General features: G+C 40.8%; 1 protein-coding gene across 1 annotated transcript in view; it reads right to left on the bottom strand.

The window, feature by feature from the left end:
* CHN2 (chimerin 2) overlaps positions 1 to 25,382 on the bottom strand; it is a 334,928-nt gene that overhangs the window by 150,399 nt on the left and 159,147 nt on the right. Inside the window, exons 2-3 of the mRNA XM_082846270.1 lie at positions 21,413 to 21,451; positions 12,086 to 12,141 (exon numbers count right to left, since the gene is read on the bottom strand). Of these exons, the coding sequence (XP_082702396.1) occupies positions 12,086 to 12,141; positions 21,413 to 21,451 (95 nt within the window). The remainder of the gene's footprint in view (positions 1 to 12,085; positions 12,142 to 21,412; positions 21,452 to 25,382) is intronic.

Genomic DNA, 25,382 nt, shown 5'->3' with positions numbered 1-25,382 from the left:
GGAGGCAAAGATCGAGAAGATGTAAGAAATGTTTAACAAAGACCTAGAAGAATTAAAGAACAAACAAACAGAGATGAACAATACAATAACTGAAATGAAAAATACACTCGAAGGAATCAATAGCAGAATAACTGAAGCAGAAGAACAGATAAGTGACCTGGAATACAGAATGGTGGAATTCACTGCTGCGGAACAGAATCAAGAAAAAAGAATGTAAAGAAATGAAGACAGCCTAAGAGACCATTGGGACGACATTAAATGTAACAACATTCGCATTAGAGGGGTCCCAGAAGGATAAGAGAGAGAGAAAGGACCTGAGAAAATATTTGAAGAGATTACAGTTGAAAACTTCCCTAATATGGGAAAGGAAATAGCCACCCAAGTCCAGGAAGCACAGAGAGTCCCATATACGATAAACCCAAGGAGAAACACACCAGGACACATAGTAATCAAATTGGCAAAAATTAAAGACACAGAAAAATTATTGAAAGCAGCAGGGGAAAAATGACAAATAACATACAAGGGAATTCCCATAAGGTTAACAGCTGATTACTCAGTAGAAACTCTACAAGCCAGAAGGGAGTGGCATGATATACTTAAAGTGATGAAAGGGAAGAACCTACAACCAAGATTACCCTACCCGGCAAGAATCTCATTCAGAGTTGAAGGAGAAATCAAAAGCTTTACAGACAAGCAAAAGCTAAGAGAATTCAGCACCACCAAACCAGCTCTACAACAAATGCTAAAGGAACTTCTCTAAGTGGGAAACACAAGAGAAGAAACGGACCTACAAAAACAAACCCAAAACAATTAAGAAAATGGTAATAGGAACAAATATTTCAAATAATTACCTTAAATGTAAATGGATTAAATGCTCCAAGCAAAAGACACTGGCTTGCTGAATGGATACAAAAACAAGACCCATATATACGCCATCTACAAGAGACCCACTTCAGGCATAGGGACACATTCAGACTGAAAGTGAGGGGATGGAAAAAGATATTCCATGCAAATGGAAATCAAAAGAAAGCTGGAGTAGCAATACTCATATCAGATAAAATAGACTTTAAAATAAAGAAGGTTACAAGAGACAAGGAAGGATACTACATAATGATCAAGGGATCAATCCAAGAAGATATAACAATTATGAATATATATGCACCCAACATAGGAGCACCTCAATACATAAGGCAACTGCTAATAGCTGTAAAAGAGGAAATCAACAGTAACACAATAATAGTGGGGGACTTTAACACCTCACTTACACAAATGGACAGATCATCCAAAAAGAAAATTAATAAGGAAACACAAGCTTTAAATGACACAGTAGACCAGATAGATTTAATTGATATTTATAGGACATTCCATCCAAAACCAGCAGATTACACTTTCTTCTCAAGTGTGCATGGAACATTCTCCAGGATAGATCACATCTTAGGTCACAAATCAAGCCTCAGTAAATTTAAGAAAATTGAAATCATATCAAGCATCTTTTCTGACCACAACGCTATGAGATTAGAAATCAATTATCGGGAAAAAAATGTAAAAAACACAAACACATGAAGGCTAAACAATATGTTACTAAATAACCAAGAGATCACTGAAGAAATCAAAGAGGAAATCAAAAAATACCTCGAGACAAATGACAATGAAAACATGATGATCCAAAACCTATGGTATGCAGTAAAAGCAGTTCTAAGAGGGAAGCTTATAGCTATACAAGCCTACCTCAAGAAACAAGAAAAATATCAAATAAACAATCTAACCTTACACCTAAAGGAATTAGAGAAAGAAGAACAAACAAAACCCAAAGTTAGTAGAAGGAGAGAAATAATAAAGATCAGAGCAGAAATAAATGAAATAGAAACAAAGAAAACAGTAGCAAAGATCAATAAAATTAAAAGCTGGTTCTTGGAGAAGATAAACAAAATTGATAAAGCATTAGCCAGACTCATCAAGAAAAAGAGGGAGAGGACTCAAATCAATAAAATTAGGAATGAAAAAGGAGAAGTTACAACAGACACTGCAGGAATACAAAGCATCCTGAGAGACTACTACAAGCAACTCTATGCCAATAAAATGGACAACCTGGAAGAAATAGACAAATTCTTAGAAAGGTATAACCTTCCAAGGCTGAACCAGGAAGAAATAGAAAATATGAACAGACCAATCACAAGTAATGAAATTGAAACTGTGATTAAAAATCTTCCAATAAACAGAAGTCCAGAACCAGATGGCTTCACAGGTGAATTCTATCAAACATTTAGAGAAGAGCTAACAGCCATTCTTCTCAAACTCTTCCAAAAAACTGCAGAGGAAGGAACACTCCCAAACTCATTCTATGAGGCCACCATCACCCTGATACCAAAACCAGACAAAGATACTACAAAAAAAAGAAAATTACAGACCAATATTACTGATGAATATAGATGCAAAAATCCTCAACAAAATACTAGCAAACAGAATTCAGCAACATATTAAAAGGATCATACACCATGATCAAGTGGGATTTATCCCAGGTATGCAAGGATTCTTCAATATACGCAAATCAATCAATGTGATACACCTTATTAACAGATTGAAGAATAAAAACCATATGATCATCTCAATAGATGCAGAAAAAGCTTTTGACAAAATTCAACACCTATTTATGATAAAAACTCTCCAGAAAGTGGGCATAGGGGGAAACTACCTCAACATAATAAAGGCCATATATGACAAACCCACAACAAACGTCATTCTCAATGGTGAAAAACTGAAAGCATTTCCTCTAGGATCAGGAACAAGAGAAGGATGTCCACTCTCACCACTATTATTCAACATAGCTTTGGAAGTCCTAGCCATGGCAATCAGAGAAGAAAAAGAAATACAAATTTGAAAAGAAGTAAAACTGTCACTGTTTGCCGATGACTTGATATTATACATAGAGTATCCTAAAGATGCCACCAGAAAACTACTAGAGCTAATCAATGAATTTGGTAAAGTTGCAGGATACAATATTAATGCACAGAAATCTCTTGCATTCCTATACACTGATGATGAAAAATTTGAAAGAGAAATTAAGGAAACACTCCCATTTACCGTTGCAACAAAAAGAATAAAATACCTAGGAATAAACCTACCTAGGGAGACAAAAGACCTGTATGCAGAAAACTATAAGACACTGTTGAAAGAAATTAAAGATGATACCAACAGATGGAGAGATGTACCATGTTCTTGGAGTGGAAGAATCAATACTGTGAAAATGACTATACTAACCAAAGTAATCTACAGATTCAATGCAATCCCTATCAAATTACCAACGGCATTTTTTACAGAGCTAGAACAAAAAATGTTAAAATTTGTATGGAGACACAAAAGACCCCGAATAGCCACGGCAGTCTTGCGGGAAAAAAAAACATAGCTGGAGGAATCAGACTCCCTGACTTCAGACTATACTACAGTATAGTCTGCTACAGTAATCAAGCTACAGTAATCAAGACAACATGGTACTGGCACAAAAACAGAAATATAGATAATGGAACAGGATAGAAAGCCCAGAGATAAACCCACGCACCTATGGTCAACTAATCTTTGACAAAGGAGGCAAGGATATACAATGGAGAAAAGACAGTGTCTTCAATAAGTGGTGCTGGGAGGGGCTTCCCTGGTGGCGCAGTGGTTGAGAGTCCGCCTGCCAATGCAGGGGACACAGGTGCGTGCCCCGGTCCAGGAAGATCCCACATGCTGCGGAGCGGCTGGGCCCGTGAGCCATGGCCGCTAAGCCTATGCGTCCGGAGCCTGTGCTCCGCAACGGGAGAAGCCACAACAGTGAGAGGCCTGCGTACCGCCAAAAAAAAAAAAAAAAAAAAGTGGTGCTGGGAAAACTGGACAGCTACACATAAAAGAATGAAATTAGAACATTCCCTAACACCATACACTAAAATAAACTCAAAATGGGTTAGAGATCTAAATGTAAGACCAGACACTATAAAACTCTTAGAGGAAAACATAGGAAGAACACTCTTTGACATAAATCACAGCAAGATCTTTTTTGATCCACCTCCTACAGTTAAAAACAAAAATAAACAAATGGGACCTAATGAAACTTCAAAGCTTTTGCAAAGCAAAGGAAACTACAAACAAGATGAAAAGGCAACCCTCAGAATGGGAGAAAATATTTGCAAATGAATCAACGGACAAAGGATTAATCTCCAAAATATATAAATAGCTCATGCAGCTCAATATTAAAAAAACAAACAACCCAATCCAAAAATGGACAGAAGACCTAAATAGACATTTCTCCAAAGAAGACATACAGATGGCCAAGGGGCACATGCAAAGCTGCTCAACATCACTAATTATTAGAGAAATGCAAATCAAAACTACAATGAGGTATCACCTCACACCAGTTAGAATGGGCATCATCAGAAAATCTACAAACAACAAATGCTGGAGAGGGTGTGGAGAAAAGGGAACCCTCTTGCCCTGTTGGTGGTAATGTAAATTGATACAGCCACTATGGAGAACAGTATGGAGTTTCCTTAAAGAACTAAAAATAGAACTACCGTATGATCCAGCAATCCCACTACTGGGCATATACCCAGAGAAAACCATAATTCGCAAAGACACATGCACCCCAATGTTCATTGCAGCACTATTTACAATAGCCACGTCATGGAAGCAACCTAAATGCCCATCGACAGACGACTGGATAAAGAAGATGTGGTACATATATACAATGGAATATTACTCAGCCATAAAAAGGAATGAAATTGGGTCATTTGTAGAGACGTGGATGAATCTAGAGACTGTCATACAGAGTGAAGTAAGTCAGAAAGTGAAAAACAAATATCATATATTAACGCATATATGTGGAACCTAGAAAAATGGTACAGATGAACCGGTTTGCAGGGCAGAAATTGAGACACAGATGTAGAGAACAAACGTATGGACACCAAGAGGGGGAGCAGCGGTGGGGTGGGTAGAGTGGTGGTGTGATGAATTGGGAGATTGGGATTGACATGTATACACTGATGTGGATGAAACTGATGACTAATAAGAACCTGCTCTATAAAAAAATAAATAAAACAGAATTCAAAAACTCAAAATAAAATAAAATAAAATACGAATTCATGTGAAAATTTTTTTAAAAAGATGCACATTTAAAAAAAAAAGAAATTTTACTTCTTATCAATCACTGTTAATTCTCCCTCATTTTCCTTATTCTGTTTTAAGGAGAAAAACCTTCTACTTTTGCCTCAACTTTCACTCAACTTATATATATATGCTGTTCCTTGGTGGCCCTCTCCACTTTAGCCATCTGTCCTCTCTGCTTGGAGCCTCTGAGCATCTGAATTGTATAGCAGCTTGTCCTCAAGAGCCCTTATCCACTCCTCACGATATCACCTTGGAAATGAATAAATATTTTCTAGGTGCAAACGTGCAAAATCTGTGTTACACTAGAAGGAATTCAGAATATTCCAAAGAGAGTAAAATATTTGGAAGGTTATGTATTTTGGTAGATGGCCTCACTTGTTAATAAAAAAAAAGCAGCTTTTTATTTAAAGCAGCAGAAAACTTGGTTTTATCTTTAGAAAGAAAATAAAACTCATATGTCTAAAATTCTTTTTCTAACATTAGTTTTATGAGGTTTTCCCCCTTTACAACAGTGGGTCTACAAGCAAAGTGAGTCTAGCTGAGGATGAAATCACATCAGCATCAAAACGCCTGACTGCATTAGGGAGTGAGATGAAAGCCTGGGGGGGAATAATGATGGGAAAAGTCTTTGATTCTAGGTTGTGTCAATAGTAAGGGGAGAAAAGAGACCAGTGGAGAAAGTCTAGGATGAAAAGAAGAGAAATATTTCTGACCAGGGAAGAAATAGCCTTCTGATTACTACACATAAAGCCAATTAAAAGGTAATGGGATTGATTTTTGTTTGTGGCTTAAAGAATCAATCTCATTACGTTAAAGACAAATCGTCTAGATGTCTTGAATCAGTAGAGTTTTCAAAAAAACATTTATTTTCAATGAATAGAAGAAGAAAAGGGGGAGGATGGTAGAATACTAGAAAACCCCTCTGAGTTTACTTTAAATCTGTGATTTGAAATGTACTGAGCTAGTTGAGAATGATACAGCCAATCAGTATGGCTTGTTAAGATCTTCCAGACGTGTCTAAGACAAGAGAAACGCCTAAAGCTACAAGACTCTAAGATGTGAAATCTAGGTATGGTGAATGAAAACTTAAAAGCCTAATGATAAAATGAAATGCTCTTATAGGCTTAAAAGGACAGTTTTTACAAATAAAGGTAGAAGGGATGAAATGGGTAGATATTTAGGAACACCAAAAGCTAGAGAAAATGCACAAAAAGGGGGAAGGGGTACTTACGGTAATATTTAAAAAGTGAATACAATTCACTAGGAGGTAAAGTAAGGTACTACGGCAACTTAAGATAGTTCACTGTCATCTGTACTTGGCTTAACCTCTGACAATCAAGAAAAAAGAAAGATTCTACAAAAGTGAATTGTAGAACTTCAGTTCTACAATTCACTTTTGCATTAAAAAAAAAACTTCCAAAATACTCTGTGGTAAGGGAGAGGGGAAGTAAAGCCTCATAAAATGGAGAACAATTTGAAATGATAGTATGTAATTTATTTCCCTGCTTTGAAATTGCTTTTTATAATCCCACAATCCCACAACAATTTCAAAAAAGAATGACAAATGACACCAAATCATTTACAGTCATAAAAGAATTTCTGCATATTTTGTATTCTTCAGGTAATTCTTGGGGACCTTGCAAGTAAATCTTGACATTTGGCCTTTTGGAAAGGCCAAAAAGAAAGTCAGAATGTTCCAGGAAAAAGTATTAGCCCATGTTTACGTAAGAACCTTAACAACAGCCAGAAAGTTCAACTCACTCCCCTAATAACAGCATTGAGTAAATCTGATATGCTATTAGTAATAGTTTGAGAATTCTAAGTTCCTTATGTTAGCAGTCTCTATCCTTTTTTTCATCATTTTACCATATATTTACTGATTACCCACTGCTGCTTGGCCCTGGGCTTAATGCTAGGGAAGTACTTATGATTAAGACTGGTGACATCTCTGGAGCTTGTATTCTCCTGGAGAGAGATGTACAAGCAACAAGAAAACAGTTAAATATGATCAAAAGTATACTAGAGCATGTATTAAGTCCTATAAACAAAATAAATAGGGTGAAACGAGAGAGAAGATCTGTAGGTGCTAAATTTTAGGGGGTTCAAGGAGGGCTTTATTAGGTGAAATCTGATCTGACACTTGGACATGCAGAGAACTCGAGGACAAGAATTCCAGGCAAAGAGCAAATGCAAAGGCCCTGTGGTAGCAGCACTATGATCTGTTTGATGAATAGGAGCAAGGCCTAGTGGGGCTGCAAGGCAGTGCACTCTGAGAAGGATGCTACAGACAGGGCAGTGAGGAAGGCAGGAGCCACACCACAGCTCAGAGCCATGGCAAGAGGTCTTGCTTTTTTTTTTCTTTTATTTATTTCTAAATTAATTTATTTATTTGTTTTTATTTTTGGCTGCGTTGGGTCTTCGTTGCTGAGCACAGGCTTTCTCTAGGTGTGGTGAGCGGGGGCCACTCTTTGCTGTGGTGCGCGGGCTTCTCATTGCGGTGGCTTCTCTTGTTGCGGAGCACCGGCACTGGGAGCACGGGCTTCAGTAGTTGTGGCTCATGGGCTCTAGGCGCACAGGCTCAGTAGTTGTGGCTCACGGGCTCTAGGCGCACAGGCTCAGTAGTTGTGGCGCACGGGCTCTAGGCACACAGGCTCGGTGGTTGTGGCGCACGGGCTTAGCTGCTCCACCGCATGTGGGATCTTCCTAGACCAGGGCTCGAATCCATGTCCCTTGCATCTGCAGGCAAATTCTCAACCACTGCACCACCAGGGAAGCCCGAGGTCTTGCTTTTATTTTCAGAGCAATGGGAAGCTGCTGAAGCAGTTGGATTTATATCTAACAATGATGGTTTGGGCTCCTGTTTGAAGAATGGGGTGTGCGTGTGTGTGTGTGTGTGTGTGTGTGTGTGTGTGTGTGTGTGTCAGGGAGAGTGCCAAGAGTGGAAGCAGGGAGATGAGGCTGGAGGTTGCTGAGCACCAACAACCCAGGTAAGAAACAATGATGGGTCCAAGCCCATGGTAGTCCTGGAGGCAGAGAAGAGTGACAAATGCAAGATATATTTGGAGGTAAATGCACCTTGCTAAGAGAAAAGGGTGAGGGTAGGAGAGACAGGCATGCAGGTTTCTGAAGTTAGGTGCCATTTAATGGAGAGGGGTCCAGTTCTCCTTTGAGCATTAGGCTAGAGATGGCCGGTGGGACATCTCCCTGAAAAGGTCAAGTAGACAGATGGAGCGAGGTGTTTGGAGCCCAGGGGAGAGGTCTTAGCTAGAGATGCAAATTTAGGAGTCGATATTCTGCACTATTCCTAGCAGACCACCCAGGCACACATTTGGTGATTAATAAATGCTTATGTGACGACTGATTGATAATTGACAGAAAGGGCAAGTGAGAATTTTGCATACCGGAAGATGTTCTGAATCTCTTGGCACGGAGCGCTCGGGAAATGCCGGTAGAGAAGAGTGCCAGGTGCCGTAGCTGCTCAGTAAATATTAATTTACCACGATGAATCTCAAGAAAGCCATGGACTATTATTTCAGTAACTGACCCTCCCTGGCTTCACTGGCGCCAGAGCCGTTGTTCAGCCACTTGTTCCTTCTGTTCCTCACCCTCAGTATCTTTTTACATGGCAGCTTAATCCCTGACCCAGGAATCGTGCTTGGTTCTTCATCACTGCCTTTTTGGCCCTCACATCCAGAGAATACTGTCATTGCTGTGACTCTGTCCCTAATGACTGTCTCAGAACTTGCTCTCCACAGATTTCTGAATCTGCCATGAGTCATCAACAGTGAGTACCTCTGATGTGCCAGGCACCATTCTAGACACTTGACACATAGATCCCACTTATAACATCCTGCGCAGTAGCTGTTGGCCCTGGGGGGTAGACCTTAATCCCCCTGAGAGAGTAAGTGCTTGGTTCTAAGTCAGGTAGCCGGAAAGTGGTAGAACAAGGATGCAAAACAAGCCCAGCTGACTCTGCAGCCGGGCTTCCCTTCCTGGGTTTGCAAAACTCACTGGATTTCACCTGCTGAATCAGTCTGTACCCTCGATTGCCTAGTTCTCCAACAAAGTCCATTAGGCGGTTGGTATCCGTCGAGAGCCACCAAGCATTCAGGTCAGGTTGGCCTGTGTCTGTACACTTGAACGACAGTGTTCCATGACTGTAACTGCAGACTCACTTGGTGCTCTAATGTGGGATGTATCACTTTCAGTGGGAGAACCCGAACCTGAGAGAGGCCCATAGCCTGGGAGGTTATTAGTCATCAGAGAAACAAAAGAGATGGAGTGTGTTGGAGCAACACAGCGGGGCAGGCTTGCCAGGGACAAGGTGGCTGAGAGGAGAGGGGCTGGAGACTAAGAAGGAGGGCAGCAAGGTTGTGTGTAAAGTAAAGCGAGGACTCAATGGCTAGCTGAGGGATAAGATGGCAAAGACACAGAAAAAATCATAACTCACTGTTCAAAAGAAATAGCCTTATGGCCTTATGTAAATATGTTAATAAAGCTTCAGTCTTTCTGGCCACACACTCAAGCTGAAAGGCTTCTTCATTAGGCATATCCCCGAGCACGCAGGTGTGCTATAAGGCACAGAGCCGTTTGCTAAAACACCCTCTGCAGCAGGAGTGGTTTCACCAGCAACCACTCCTTCACTAGAAGGAGGCCAAGTGCTGGGAGGCCGAGCAGTGTGGGCAGGAATTATTTGCACAGGAGGACAAAGGGCCCTGAAGCTACCCTGGCTGGCGCTCGCCTCGGCAGCACCTGTTCCTCCAGCACACTCGGCCCTTTATCACCTGACATCTGCCTGGCTGGATGGCCCCATGCTGCCTGCTGAGGAAATGGAGTTGATGAATGTCCATTTTGTGTTAGGTTTCCTGGTAGAAATGAGATATGGAATTGCTAGAGGCAAGTTACCTAGGAATCCAGCATCCACCAGGCATAACTTATTAATGAATCAGATTGATAAAGGTCAAAATGTGAAAAGCTTGGTTTAAAAGACTAGAAAGAAGGATGAAAAAAGCTGTACACACGCCATATCCTTCAGTCATAGCAGATGGTGGTGGCTTGCGGCTCACAGCTCTGCTTTGCTAAGGCCTCTGGGGCACTTCCTTCTGATGCAAGTGTGACATTAAAGAGATAGGCTGTGGACCCTCAGCCCATAGGATGTCTGAAGAGTTTCAGAGGAACCCTGTGAAGAGGCTTCATGAAGCTAATCTGAATCTACCCATCTCCACTGCTAACATTCCACCTGGCTTAGAGGACAACGGACATGGTTCCAAGGGTTTTGAGAAACAAAGAGGTGCTCGGACTCTCTCTCTCTCTCGCTCTCTTTCTTTCTGTTTCTTTCTCTCTCTCTCTCTCTTTTACACCCACCCATAGATAACATCTTAAATATATCTTTAATTACATACAATTAATATGAAACTCAAAGCACCAATAGCCAAGTTCTTTGCTGTATTCCCAACACCTAGATCTAAGTCAGAACAGAGCAGTCTCTCTCTCTAGCTATATATTATATATATATAAAATAAATGAACAAATGAATATTTACTATATCCCCTTGGGTTTCAAGTTCTAGTGCCCAACCTTACCAGTAGACTTTTTATTAATACCCCTAGGAAGAGACTTTAGGTGTATTTTAATTTTACAAACATTCTTTTCATGGAGACATTTAAACTCCTCTAACTCCCTACACATGGTTATATTTTTCCTGATGGCAAAATACTAAACGTAAAGTAGGACTGAAAGAATTTTTAACAACTTGTTTCTTATTTCTCACCCAAAATACCCTAATTAAAGCATCTCATTAAAAATTCTGTATTTATCCTATATTTCTCTTACTTGGATATTATTTAATAACCAAAAGACAAGTCAGCAGGGTTAGTGATGGAACAAAATCGTACCACCAAATAAAGATTTGACCTCATCCTGGATTTTTCCTTACAGATCAAATATTTTCTCTTCTCAGGCTATATTTCTGGGATGAGAATGTCCACTCTATTAAAATTCAGATTATTTGATGAACTTCAGTGCCCTTCAACGGAAGTAAAATTTCACACAGAAACACTTATTAAACAGTGGTAAGTTGGCTCTGGGTGTGGGTACATATGTAGCTAAGTCTTTGAGACAGATTCAAAACCAGATCCAGTCAGTCTGCCAGAAAGTACTGATGTCCAAGGAAAAATCTCAAGATTGTTGGAATTAGAGCCTTTCCCTCTGATAAGGCAGATGTGACACTTTAAAAGAAATCTGCTATTCTGTATTTAATTGAAGTCATAATAACAAAAATAGTCAAGGACCCATGGACCTTTGTTTGAAGGATATTGGTCTGGCTGTTAAAGCACCTAGTCAGCATAAAAATAGAAAACAGAGCCTTAGTCCTGTCTTTCAAATCTCGCTGGCATCCCAGATGATAAGAGAACTGATGAGTAAAGGAGGGCTAGGGAAAGTTCTGTGCCTGGTAAGCATTTTTATGAGTCAATATATTTTTAAGCTTATCTCCAAGAATAAAAACCCAGTCACTTTTCTCGTAGGGATTTTTTTTTTAATATGACAAAATGTAAAGGTTTGCTAAATATGGGTGTTGAGAGTACCCAGATATTTATCATTCTCTGCATTTTCTCTTTTGGAAGCATTTCATAATAAAAAAGTGATAAAAGTATCAAAACTGCAGGAACAAAGAAAACAACCAGAACACACATTTTGGAGAGTTTACAAAGGATGCTTAATTTGCCTCTGTAGTAGTGAAAAATGTAAGACTTCTGATTCCAAGTTAGTATTTTTCAAATAATACCTGATTTTAAAATATAGATTATTGAGATGTTAAATTTGGTGACACTTTAACAAACATTAAACGAAATCAACTCCCAGGAAATCTGAAGGTCCTCCAATGTGAACAAAATGCTGACCATTCATCATATTTAACGAGGTGTATTGGAAATAGCTGAGTACTGACCTCCCCAGGGCAAATGATCCTCTTGGGACGAGGGGCCTCTTGCTGTAACTGATATACTGCCAAATATAAAAAGAGAGAATTATAATTAAAGAGCATTAGCACATACCAACATGTCTTCAAACAGTTCCACCTAACCACCTTTCAAGAACTGCAAATTTCTCAACCAAGAAACAAAGGAGATACAGACACATTTTTAGACTAAATAAAGGCAGATCATTTAAATGGAAATTAGTCACAATGAATATAAATGGGCAAAATTGATTTTTTAAAATTCTTATAAGGACAATTTAGTGTCATAATTGTTACTGGCATTGTTCATGTTATGGCTTTCTTGGAAGACTAGATAGGACTAAAATTCTTTCGACAATTTTAAAGATGAAATTGTACTTGTGAGTACCTAGGTAGTAAGATCATGTAATAGGATTCCTGAATCTAAATGCTGATGTTTCTTGACATACCAGGGAAAGACTGGCATTAGAAGAGGAGTGGCATTCTCTGAAATGTTACAGTTATGGACAGAGACACAGCTGATTCTGTGAGTGAATGAAGCCCCAACTCATTTCTCTTTTCACAAGTTCCATTTTTGCCCTGTCCATCACCACGGATACTCATCTACTTGACTATTTCCCACCCACTGTCATTCCTTTTGCTTGGGCCCTTTAGTATCTTAAATAATAGTAACTCTCTTATATCCTGTTTTAAAGACAGGCTTTCAGGCTTGGCCATGGAGGAAAGCAGGTAACTGTATACAAAAATGTAATTTATCAGAATATTATTTGTAATTTTTCAGACTATAATGAGTGATTTTCTGCTGCTCAGCTAGTTTGATTACTTCTCTTAGAGGAAAAGCTACTCTATGCAGGTACCTTGGGATTCTACTTCCATGGAAATAGAGGTTGAAAATAAACCTCCTTGATATTATCTTCAGAATCTTGAAGAGGGAATAATTAATGTCAAATAAACCTATGAATCATATCATAGAATATATCTATGAAAAGTTAAAAACTAGATCACATAAAGTCTTCTAGAAAATGTAATAAGAGAAGCAAAAACTTCTGGCTTATTCTTAGGTCTAAAAATTAAAAAAAGAAATTTTAATTGAAGGGCAGATGGTCACATGGAAACAGAGGTGGAAATGATGGGATATATTTTGTACCTATGGCTCCCCAATGCCTTCAGCTCAACATGGTTATTTTCTTACCTAATTAAGGGTAGATGACTCAGCTTCCTAACAGAGAAGAAACCATCTAACCCTCATATGGATGTTTTAACGTGTCGCATTTCTAAGCTTAGGTTGCCCACACTAATGATGATGCCTGTGTCACTTAAGGACAACTGTAGCCGTGTATCAGAGACAGGTCAGAGAAGGCTCCTTGTGCAGGAGGAAACACGAGGAAGAACTGGCTAAAAATAGAGAAATGGTTTTGGACATTCCACTGACTCTCCCACTAGAGCCCATGCTCTCCTTAAATCACGACAGAGTCTGCATGGAATCCTTTATTCCTCTCGAATGAGCTCCAACACCAACTAACTGCTTTTCAGCAGGGTTTTGCTGTTAATGAGTGTAAAGGGAACCAAAGGGGGCATCTCCTAGAATCACAGAGCTTTAGAGCAATTGCAGAACCCACATCCAGAGAATCCTATCCTCTCTTTTCTTCCCATTGTCAATGCCCTCGGAAGCCAGCAGTTATATGTGGGGGGCATGGCTGGAACAGTTTTGTGAACACCGTTTTTAATGCTTCCCTCGAAGGCGGCAAAGGAAGTACAGCTGTTATGAGAAGCATTTTAAGCTAAGCGCACCTTTGCAATTCATATCGGCAAATATTTGAACATCTGCCGTAGAACAGATACCACAGTCAGCATTATGTGGAGGCTGTGAGGATGGAGGGGAAGAGAGAAGAGAAGGGAACCAGCATATCGAGTACCTGTTATGTGGCAGGAACAATGTCTTATTGAACCTTCACAAGAGCTCCGAGGACAGAACGTATCATTACCATTCTCATATTTTATATGAGAAAATAAGTGCCCAGAAGTGAAATATTTGCTCCAGACCATCCACCTAAAATGTATCCTTTCGATTCCAAAGCCCAGGTTTATTTTTCTATGCCTCAGGGCCTTTGCACTTGCTGTGCCCACCACCTGGATTGCACTTTCCCAAGATGTTTAGATGGCACTCCTCCCCCTTCATTCAGGTCTTCCCTGACTTGCCCGACTTGGTATAAAATTCCATCCCATCACTCCACTACCTTTACACCATTTCATGTTTCTTCACAGTACTCATCACCATTAACATGCTGTATTTGTTTATTTTGTGTGCTGTCTCCCTTGACTAATGTGTAGGCTCTTTGGGGGCAGGGACTTTGTTCTGTCCATGGTGGGACGCTCAGTGCCTAGAACAGTGCTTGGCACATAGTAGATGCTTAATGCATATTTGTATGCATTGACTCATGGGTCACAAGCCATTCCTTCAAGGACACTGATCCAGTGACGGAGATACATGTGGAGAAACAAAACCAGGAAGGGCAAGTGCTTTAATTAAGGGCAGAGGAGGAAGCAGTTCTTTTTACTCAGGTGGTCAGGATGGCTTCCTGAGGGGAGAAGCATGGAGCTCTTCTTGAAGAGTTAGCAGGGTTTCCATAGGTAGAGAAAAGAGAGGAGGGTACAGATAGAGGAAGGAGCCCCAGCAGTAAAAGGGAATGACGTGCTGATTGGTCAGTGAGAGTCCAGTGTGCTGCTGCCCCAGGGTGGGCTGATGTGGGAGGAGGCCATGTGGGACTGAACCTTGAAGGTCATGGTAGGAAGCATGGACGTTCTTCTGTCAGCAACGGGGGGGCAGTGACGTGTTTTGAGCAGGGAGGTGACATGATCTGGTCTGTTTCAGAATAATGACAATAAGGATAAGACTGTTCAGAAAAATAGAAGTTCTCATTTTCTGGAGACCTACTGTGTGCCAGACACCTTATCTACATTTCCTCATTTACTCCTCCCAACAAACCTCCAAGGTAACTGTTATTCTCCACCTCAGTGACAAAGTAGTGGAGACGTCAAGCTGTGAAGGAGCTCGAGGTCACGCAGACATGATGAAATCAAGATTTAAGGCCTGATTTCCAGGTGCAAAGGTCTATATTTTTCAGCCTCACCAGTGGCCCCTAAAGCAGATGGTGGAGAGGTCCCAAGTGGGGCTGCTTGCATTAGAATCTTCGAAGAGCTAAAATATAAATTATATAATTATAAAATACAGATTCTCAGACACCATCGTCTCTGGCGATGCTCACTCTGCCAGCCTGGCAAGGGGCCCCGAAATATGTTCTTTTTAAAGGTCTTTGGGAGATTCCAACACACAGTCAGGAGTGGGGGCCACTGCCCTTTGCTTCACTGAAGGAAGGATCGGAGGGGGATCCTTGGAGGCAGGGAAGCAAAAAGAATTGTATTTTAGTTGTATGTAAAGGAGATCCTGAAAGTACGAGTTAGGACAACACTAAGAGGAGGTGAGTTGATTGCAGAGGGGGGTGGCCAGGGCTGGATTACAAATTGAATGGAGGAAAGGGCCTTGAATGCTTGAAAGATTGAGACGCCATTAACAATCACAGAGGTTACAGGAGAAGGAATGTAAGGGACAGTTCCTCTCCTGTGTCAACAGGCTAAAGCCCTTAGCTGTATCCTCTGAGTAGAGAGATACATGGTCATTCACCAGTCTTACAAATGGAAACTTTGGTGGGGGGGGGTCCCTGAAAAACCCTCAAGCCAGGGGTGCCACCTCTCCTTGCTGGTCTCTGGGCAGCACACATCATTAATCAATCATTATTTTTCAGTGAGCAGGTCTCAGGATCTACAAAATCTGCTCAGCGCTGTTCCAAGCGATAGAAATTGACAAAGCCTGTTTGCCATCTGAATAATATGTCTCTATAAAGATAATGAGATGACAACCAATGGCCATGGCAGCCACAGAAGAAGATGGGGCCCTAGACTCTATCTCAGCTTCAGCCCCAGTCCCTCATTTTCAAGGTTGGCTATAACGAAACAAACATCCATGAGGCCCATTTAATAGAACTGAAACATGTCACATAATCTTGAAAATGTCGTTTCTTGAATTTTCTTTGTTCAACAAACCCACATCACAAGCAAAATGCAATAACACATGTCACTGCTTGGGTGACTCTGTGCGCTAAGGGGCGAGATGATGGACTGTGCTTCTGCAGCAATGCCCCAAATCTGTCCCAGGCACTCCCCAGCCCTGGGTCCTTGCAGCACAAGAGAGAATTCTTATTCTGAAATAAGCTGTTAGGCAGGGGGATGGGGTGGGGATGGTCACTAGGGAACGTGGAGGTAAGAGAAGGGGATCCCCTGCTCCCCAGGAAACCTGAAGCAGATTGAGAAATCAAGAGCTCACTGAGAGAGTGTTTTATTTTTTTCTTCAGTAAGAAAACTCGGCTCATCCTCTGGTAACACAACCCCATGGAGGCCGAGTGAAAGCCCTGGCCTGGGTGATGCTAAGCCCAGTCCAAACCCGTCAGCTACTAAGAGACCCTGCAGGGATGTCCTCTAACAGCCACTTACCACTTAAGAGGGCATGTGGATCCAGGAGCCGAACCTGGCCACTTGGCTATGACACTGACCCAGCACCACCCCGCTCACTGCCCATGTCTTCCCAGTTTTCATGGGAAAAAACTCACCGGTGTGAGTAAGAAATAGCAGGGGCTTTCAATGGCCTCTAGGCTGAGCCCCACTTCCAGGCAGCTGTGTGCAGGCCTTGTCTTGCTAACAGAATGTCCAGTCTTACTGGGGAGGGAGTTCTCCTCTTGTCCCATGGCACAGTGAAAGCCTGAGGATGAGGCTGTGTAGACTTGAACCAGGGGGTCTCAGGCCTAAGTGTGTATAAGAAGCACCTGTGGGGTGTGAGAAATTGCAGATGCCCCCACTCTTCCGATTCAGAAATCTGGCGTCGGGCTGAGGTTATTAATAATAATATTTATTAATAAATAATATTTATTAATAATAGTTATTATAACTATTCTCCCCAGGTGACTCTGATGCAGGGGGCCTATGGATCAGAATTCTGAGGTTCTAAACTCCTCCTTAGAAAAACAGGCACAAGCTGTGACTGCCTGACCTGCTGCCCAGGAGAGTCTCTGGGGAGAGATGTTGGCCACAGCATCTGCTGCTTAATTGGCACTTGGCCTGTTAAACAATAAAATCTTTCAGAGTGTACCCATGGTGGTTGGCTTTTAAACTCATCTGCTTAGTTCATAGTTCTGGCTTAAAGTTTAGAATGTGGCTTTACTTTATTTTTAAAGTAAACTTGAAAATGGCTTTTTTTTAAGAATTGAAACCAAATACTTCTCAGTGATTTCACCAGTGTTTTGGGGTTTGGTCGTGAGTATTAAGGACTAGATGTAGATATATGATACTTTGGGACAAGATTACTCTTACCAAATAATCAGCTCAGGAAGTGATAGCATTAGCTTGTAAGAAAGAAAGGGGAGCAGGAAAGGCAGGAACTTAAGGGACTTCACGTGGCATCACTGTTCTTTGAGTCAAGATGGAGTCTTATCCATCCTTGCGGTCCCACAGCTCAAAGCACACTGCCTGGCCTAAGGCAAAGACTTAATATACATTTGTTGAATGAATGAATGAATAAATTAATAAGCAATCTACTTTACAGAAAGTATTTAGAGAGTTGATTTCTAAGGTCCCTTATTCTTCTAAATTTCTAAATCAGACATTCGTTGGTTGCCTTCTGGGCATCCATTTCCATCTTACCCATTTTAACAGTACTCCAAAGTTTCCAGTCACTCCTGTGTAATCCCTCCTGAGTTCCAGTGGTGAGCCCTGATGGGTTTAGGGCAGTAAGTATATCTCAACTCTCTGACCACAGTGATGGAGTCAGGGTTGGGAACCCATGTCAAATAGGGCTGAGACTCAATTCTAAGACTTCTGCTTGCAGTAGACTGTCCTTCTGCCTGTTGCTCTTAAATGTGGATGTGGTAGCCCTGGTGCTATTGGTAGCTCTCTGGGGGTTACAAGAGAAAAGCCTACTAACAGTGGAGACAAACCTAGGAAAGTAGAGCCAAGAAAGCAAGAGGTACACATTGGGTTCTAGTAATGTCATTTGAGTTGCTGGACCAAGTCATGCCTGAAGCCAGTGCCTCTAGACTTTTTGCTTATGTCAATCAATGCGCTTGAGAGGAATATTCTGTTACTTGCACCTAAGAGCATTGCAATTAGCATTAAAATTTAAAAGCAGCTTCTTAAAGTGGATCATTATGAGGCAGACTAATTTTCTTTTAGGAATAACGTTATAATTGGGACTAAGTCTTCATAATAAGAATCTGATATCAAATAAGTCAATATTAACAGCCAACAATAGGTGATGGATGAAAGCAAAGACATACCTATATACTCCTATAATCATTGTAAACCATCAGTTTTCAAACCAAGTCTTATAATATGGCAAAAATGAACTGCATCTGGTAAATGTATGAGAAATTTCCAAGTACCGAATAAACGCCAGAGCTAGAAAATTAAGTGTGTGATGGGCAAGTATGGGTTCCATAGATGGTATGTTAATGAGTTTGACATCAACGAGTAAAATTAATCTCTGAAAGGATGGTCTGTGAGTATTTCAAAGAGAAACAACTTGGTGATTCCTGAGGTTCAGAATAGGTTTACTAACAGGTTATTTAAAAACAAACAAATTTCATATTCTGATAGGTTTGTTGGATTTTCAGATAAGGAAAATACTATTGTTTTAACATACTTGGATATTAACATGTATCTCATGAAGTTCTTCAAGGCCCTCAGATTTCTTCTCCTTATTTATCCTTCAAGACCCACATGCAAATTCAACCTCTTTTATAAAGACTTCTCTAATCCCAGGAGGTAGAGGAGCAGCATATTGTTGCTTCAGTCCATCTGCATGTTAATTGGTTACATCTGTCTCCCTTTCTCGACTGTAAATTGGAGGAAAGTATGGGCCACATTTTAGCTGCTGTTGATTCCTAAAGCTTATCCTAATGCTTATAATGTATGTCTGCTGAAAGACCAAATGAGTAGATGATAAACTTGGGAATAAGAGGGAGTAGCATGAGCTTGGTAATGATATTGTTAGATGAGTTTATAGTAGTCCAACACCCTAACTCAAAGAATTAATGGACTCAGGACAACCAAAAGAGAGTGCTTTCTCAGTAGTACCCTGTGGATCTTCGATCAACCTGTTTTTTGATGCCGTGGACGGCCCTGCTGTTGGCATACTCCCTTCAGTTGTAGAGTTCTGCATCACTAGAGACTCTCAAATACAGCCTGGATGACTATTAGTTGAGTATAATAAAGAGGAACTTCATATATGTCATTAGGTTTGTATTAAATGGACTCAACTATCCCTTCCGCATCTAAAGTGTTATGATCCTAGAGCAAATTAAGCACACGCACACACACAACTTGCTTAGATCAAAAAATCAAACTTAAAACCAATATACTCTGGTGAAATTGATATTGGAACATGTAATTAACAACACCTTTTCTGGTTTCCTTAGGACATAAAAGTGCTTTTAAGGGATACACTGGGTGGCCCAAGGTCTCTTAGCAAAAAGTGAAATGAATTTGAGCCAGTGCCGTCTTCTCGCTTCAGTAAAGCTCTCTGCGGTGGCATTCACTCAACAAATATTTATTGCGTAGTTAACCTATGCAAGGCTGTGTGTAAGGCAGTGTGCAAGGAACAGTGAGTCACGGGACCCCCAATACCCTCACTACAGATATTTCGTTGATTTACTGTCAGAGCGCTTCACACTCCATTAGGAAACAAACAAACAAAAACATCCAATTACTTAGTCATTAGCATTGCCTTTTAAAACAGAAGATCAGAATGCATAACATTAGACTGGAAGGGCCCTTAGAGACCCAGCACCACCCCTTTATTTCACAGATGGAAGAACAGACTCATGTAATAAAGAATGAGGCGCCTCTCTATATGCTGAAATAGGAAGATAAAAACAAGGTATTTGCGAAGTGAAACAAGCAAGTTGAAGGACACCGCATAAACCCATTTTTACAAAAGGGAACAACAACAAACTATTAGGCATGTGTATTTTAAACACTTGGAAAGATATGCTTTCCAAAATTGACAGGGTCAGTGACTGGAAAAGAGGAGTGGAATATGGGGTGAGAGCTGGTATGTGGCCTATGGGAAATTTTTGCTCCCAGCTTTATGTATTTCTCTAATGTTCGTCTTTTATGTAGCTTTGTATTGCTTTTGTAACAAATACGTACATACACAGGTATATGCATATGTGTGTCTGTGTGTATGTATATACTTATCTATATACTTATGTATACAATTTTAAATAGAAAGAAAAAAAGATTGGCAAATTGCAGCCTGTCAGTCTGGCTTGCTTCTGGGCTCCACTCTGAATGCCACTCCAAGGTTTCTCATAAAACCTCTGCCAAGTTACTGAACCCCTCTGAGCTGTGGTTTCTTTGTACGTGAAACAGGGATAAGGGTGGTACTGGTCGCTTAGGGCTGTGGTGCGATTTGTGACTTGAGGCACAGAGTTAGCGTGGTGGCTGGCACACTCCAGGTCTCAACAGGCGGTAGAAACAAGGGCAACGTCAATAATGATAGAAATAATTATTCTTATTATTGCTGTCTAGAAGCAGAGCCTGAATGAGCCTGTTCCCCTGGCTCTCAGCACAGTGGGCTCCCCACACCACACTCCTCCCCTCTGTCACTAGAGAATTACTTAGTCAGGCGGATGATACTAAGGAAACAGAAAACCAGCTTGAGGTGATGACAAGTGCCTGCCTTCATGAGGGGAGACGGATTGATGATCGATGATCAGATAATGATCTCTGTTTCTAAGGAGTCACCCTTAGAGACCAAACATTATCCATTGCTATCTGTTAATTTTTCTGTGGTAAATGTCATTTGATATTACAGCTTTAAGATGAACAGCCAGGAACATAATTCATGGAAGTCAACATACTTACCCTTGCTGACCAACTGTGAATAAAAAAGAGGAAGGAAGGATGGAAAGAAGGAAGGAAGGAAGACAAGGAAAGTCCCAAAGAAAGGTAGAGAGTCAGAATGTCCATCTTTTTTTCCCTAAGCATTTCCCTAAGCGGGTCACAGGCAGCTGGCTCTCCGAGGTCCTGGCCAGGGGACAGGGCTCTTCCAGTTCTCTCTGACCAATATCTTTCCTTAGCAGAGAAAGAGAGATTTGGGTTTGCAGTGCTGTGATGCGAGAGTTTGTGTGCACTAAATCAACAGCAAAAGTTGTTCAAAAGGCAGGCCGACTAAAGACTTCCGAGGAGATTATGATTTTAGGTACTCACAGTAGGATTTCCATATTGGAGGCTGGTATTCTTCAGCATCTAGAATAAAAAGAAAGAAAGCAATCCGTCAGCTTGAACATCAAACTGTCAACTTGTGTCTTCTCTGGAGGAACAACTGTCTGTCAGCAGTACTTGCTTTCTGGTCCTGGGGGCCTCTCAGCTCATTTACGGGACAGTTCCAGGCATGAGGGGGGAAGTGTATACGGCAACCCTTGTGGATCCAACAACACTTTCTTCATGTCACTTACCATGACAGAATCAATTGCTTAACCATTTTCATAGAGCCCAGTAAATCAAAAAAGATTTTTAAAGCAATTAACTTGATTGTACCCTCCAGTAATCCTTTCAAACAGTATTTAGTTAACTTGGCATAATAAACATATAATTTATCTCACAGATTCCAGTCAGACCTTTAGCCCATTTATCAAGACTCGAGGGCAAGACACAAAGTGGCAAGTACGTAATATTAAATCTGTTGAAGTTGTACAACTCAACCAACTGAACTCCTAGGTCTGACAGCTGAGACACTGATGATTCAATTGGAATCGCATTATATCCTTGAATTTACTCCAGTTTGTGACTTAGGAAATTTCCAGAAAACCTCTCAGCAATCAGTGTCAGAGTGAAAGAGTTACAACAAAATGGAGAGGACGAAATTGTTATTCATCAATCCAGAAAGCAGACGATGGAGAAAATCTGCTTGTTCAGTCAACTCAACAATCCCAGTGCTGACAGCTGAACTTATAATTTTGACGGAGTTATTAGAGTCCTCCTGAGTTCACAGCTAAGGTCTTGGTAAAACATACTCTAGCTTAAGCAGCCAGAGGGAAAAATCCTTTTCCCCGACTCATAGAATGTTAAGCTGGGGAAGCTTTAAGAGTTCTCTAATTCAGTGCTTTTTGATAAGGAAACTCTGTTTTTGTCATCCTGCACGTCTATGGCATCCCACACCCATCCTTATGCTGCCTTTGTCCTTGTGCTACTGTCACATACTACTCTCATGCAAAGGAACAGTGATTTTCTAATCTCATGCAGTAAGATAGTTTGAGAATTTTTCCCCTCCTGAGAAACAAATATACTTAGTGTAAATAAAAAGTAACTCAGGAGTGGCGAACTTCCCCAAATCCTACTCAATTACAGTTATGTAGCTTAAATTAAGTTCTTTCACAATTCGTACTTGCTTTCTGGGGCCCATCCTATCACAGAGGCAACGAAACACCTCCTAAGATAGTTTCATACAAATGCATCTGGATTCTTAGGCTTGCATCGTCAGGAACCTACCTACGGATAACCAGCCACATAGGTACACACACAAATACAGTGTACTAATAATGGTTTATGCTGTTATTCAAACCTAGTTTGCTAAATAACAGTGAAGCTCTTAATTCTTTTGTCAAAGTAGACAATGTAAGAGTGAGCTTTTAACCTAAAGGAGCAATTAATTTCATCTTATATGTGACACAGACCAATTTTAATGGGTTAAGATGAGTGTTTGTTTATAATAACATTCAAATAAAATAAATCATGTTGCCGAGTTTACAACAAAATTCTAGAACCATCCATACAATACCATCTCACCAGAAAAACCAGGTCCTGAATGTTAAAATATTGATGACACCTTCAAAAATATTTTTCAAATTAATATGCATGCGTGCGTGTGCGCGCACACACACACACACACACACACCAGACTGCATGGAAGTATGAATCCCTGAGATGTCATCTACCCAAAGCTGTCTTCTTATTTTGGATGAGATTTACTCTATAAGGTAAGTACAACCCCCAGACCAAGAAGTTGTCAAGAATATTCAGAACCTAGAGTGCAGCTTTCTACATAGTCAGGGAAGTTCCCCCCAAAATAAATAGTCTCCTTAATGCAGGTTTTCAAACACAGCTCAGATGCTCAACTTGGATTTCCTAAGGTCTTCTTACCTAAAGTCAGAAGTTTGGATTAGATGGTCTCTCCCTGTTCATTTCAGTCTTGCTCTGTGAAAAACCTAGAATTTTGATTCATCTGAAATGTTGGCTCCTAACCTATAAACTTTCATTTAGGCTTCCCTGCACATAAACACCTTATCCCTTTCTGGTTGCTTCTTGTTGGCAACGTCACATAGAGGTGAAGAAAGCCATCCACAGAGACGGGAGATCACAATGCTCCCTTGCTTAAAATCCTCCAATGTCTCCCATCTGCACTTGGAATAAAATACAAACATTATACTGTGGCCTCCAAGGCCCTGTGTCCTCTGGTCCCTGCCCTTCTCCTCACTCCATTGCAGGCACTGCCCCCCTTTTCATGTATCATCCAGCCATACTGGCCTTCTCTCTCTTCCTAGAACAAGCCAAGTTCTTCTGAGCCCCTGGCCTTGGCTCCTGTGGACCCTCCATGTAAGAACCCTCCTCCAATAGAGCTTTGCATGGCTGACTTGCTCTGTCATGCAGGGCTCAGCTCAAATGTCACCTCCCATGGGCCACCCCTGCCAATCCTGTGTAAAGCAGCCTTCCCGCAACCCCACTCACTCTCCTTCACAGCCACTTATTATTACCATCTGAAATTATTTATTGATTCGTTGGCTTGTTATTACTGGGCTCATCCCACTATTAGCCAAACTCCATACAAGCAGAAATTTTGCCTCGTTCACTTAGGTCTCATCGGCCCTTAGAAGGGTGCCTGACATAACAGACATTCAAACAGCACGTGTTAAATAAATGAACAAACTCTCAGGGTTCATATCTTACCTCTTGACAACTATTGGCTGAATAACGAGAAGCATGTTACTCAACTTCTTTTAAGAGCCTCTCAAAACTTATCTTTATAAAACAGAAAAATAAATGCACCGACCTCAGAACCGATCTCTTAGGGCTATTGTGTCAATTAAATGAGATAATATATATAAAGTTCTTGGGACTGTGCCTGGCAAATAGCAAGTTCTCCTGAAGCCCCACTAATGTTGTCATTGTGCTGTTGTCACTGTTATATCACCCGGTCCTGGTTCTTCCCAGGTGAGCTCAGGCTCTTGTCTTCTCTCGCTTGGCCACAGCCAGTGACTATCTCCATTCTTGCCCCCAGACCTGGAGCCTGTAACTAAGTTCCACTGCTGTTGTCATGGAAGGTTTTCCTTTCTCATAAACGCATTCAAAGTGAGAGGCCATTTGTCACGCTTCAGTGGAACAACTATAACTACCTTGGTCTTAGGGATTTGTTTCACGAGCCACTAAAGCAGACTGTCAGGAGGCCTTGGCCAAGAGACAAGGCACAAAACATTTTTATTATGTTGACACGAACCTTTAGCCGCGTCCAACATGGCCCCGCCAACATCACATTTGTCCCAGTTTCACACAATATTTTTTAAAAATCTGCTTTACTCTTGGATAGCCTGACACCGTATATTTTTTTTAAACCTGGAATAGGTTTTCTAGATCATTTAGTTCACCTTCCTCATTTAGCAAATGAGGAACATGAAATGAGAATGATGAAGTGGCTTTCTCAAGGTCATAAAACAAGCGGGAGGCAGAGGTGGGATCAGTGCAGGGAGCTCTGCCCTCCAGCCTCTGACACACTGTCATCCTTACCAGGCAGTCCATCCTACTTTACAGACTAACATCAGGAAAAAAGTTATATAACAGATTTGTTACTGTAATTCTTGTGACGCTTGGAAGAAAAAAATAAAATAGAGAAAAGAAAGAAAATCAGTTGTATGAGGCAGGCAATGATAAATATCATATGATACCACTTATATGTGGAATCTAATAAAATGATACAAGTGAGCTTATTTACAAAACAGAAACATACTCATAGACTTATAAAACAAACTTAGCGTTACCAAAGGGGAAAGTTCGGGGGGGATAAATTAGGAGGCTGGGATTAACATATACACACTACTGTATATAAAATAGATAAACAACAAGGACCTACTGTATAGCACAGGAAACTGTACTCAATACTTTGTAATAAACTATATGGGAGAAGAAT

This window comes from Leucopleurus acutus (assembly GCF_964270905.1).
Source record: "Leucopleurus acutus genome assembly, chromosome: 9".
NCBI classification, from domain to species: domain Eukaryota; kingdom Metazoa; phylum Chordata; class Mammalia; order Artiodactyla; family Delphinidae; genus Leucopleurus; species Leucopleurus acutus.
Note: the sequence above shows the minus strand (reverse complement) of the source record. Positions and strands in the feature narration are given on the sequence as shown.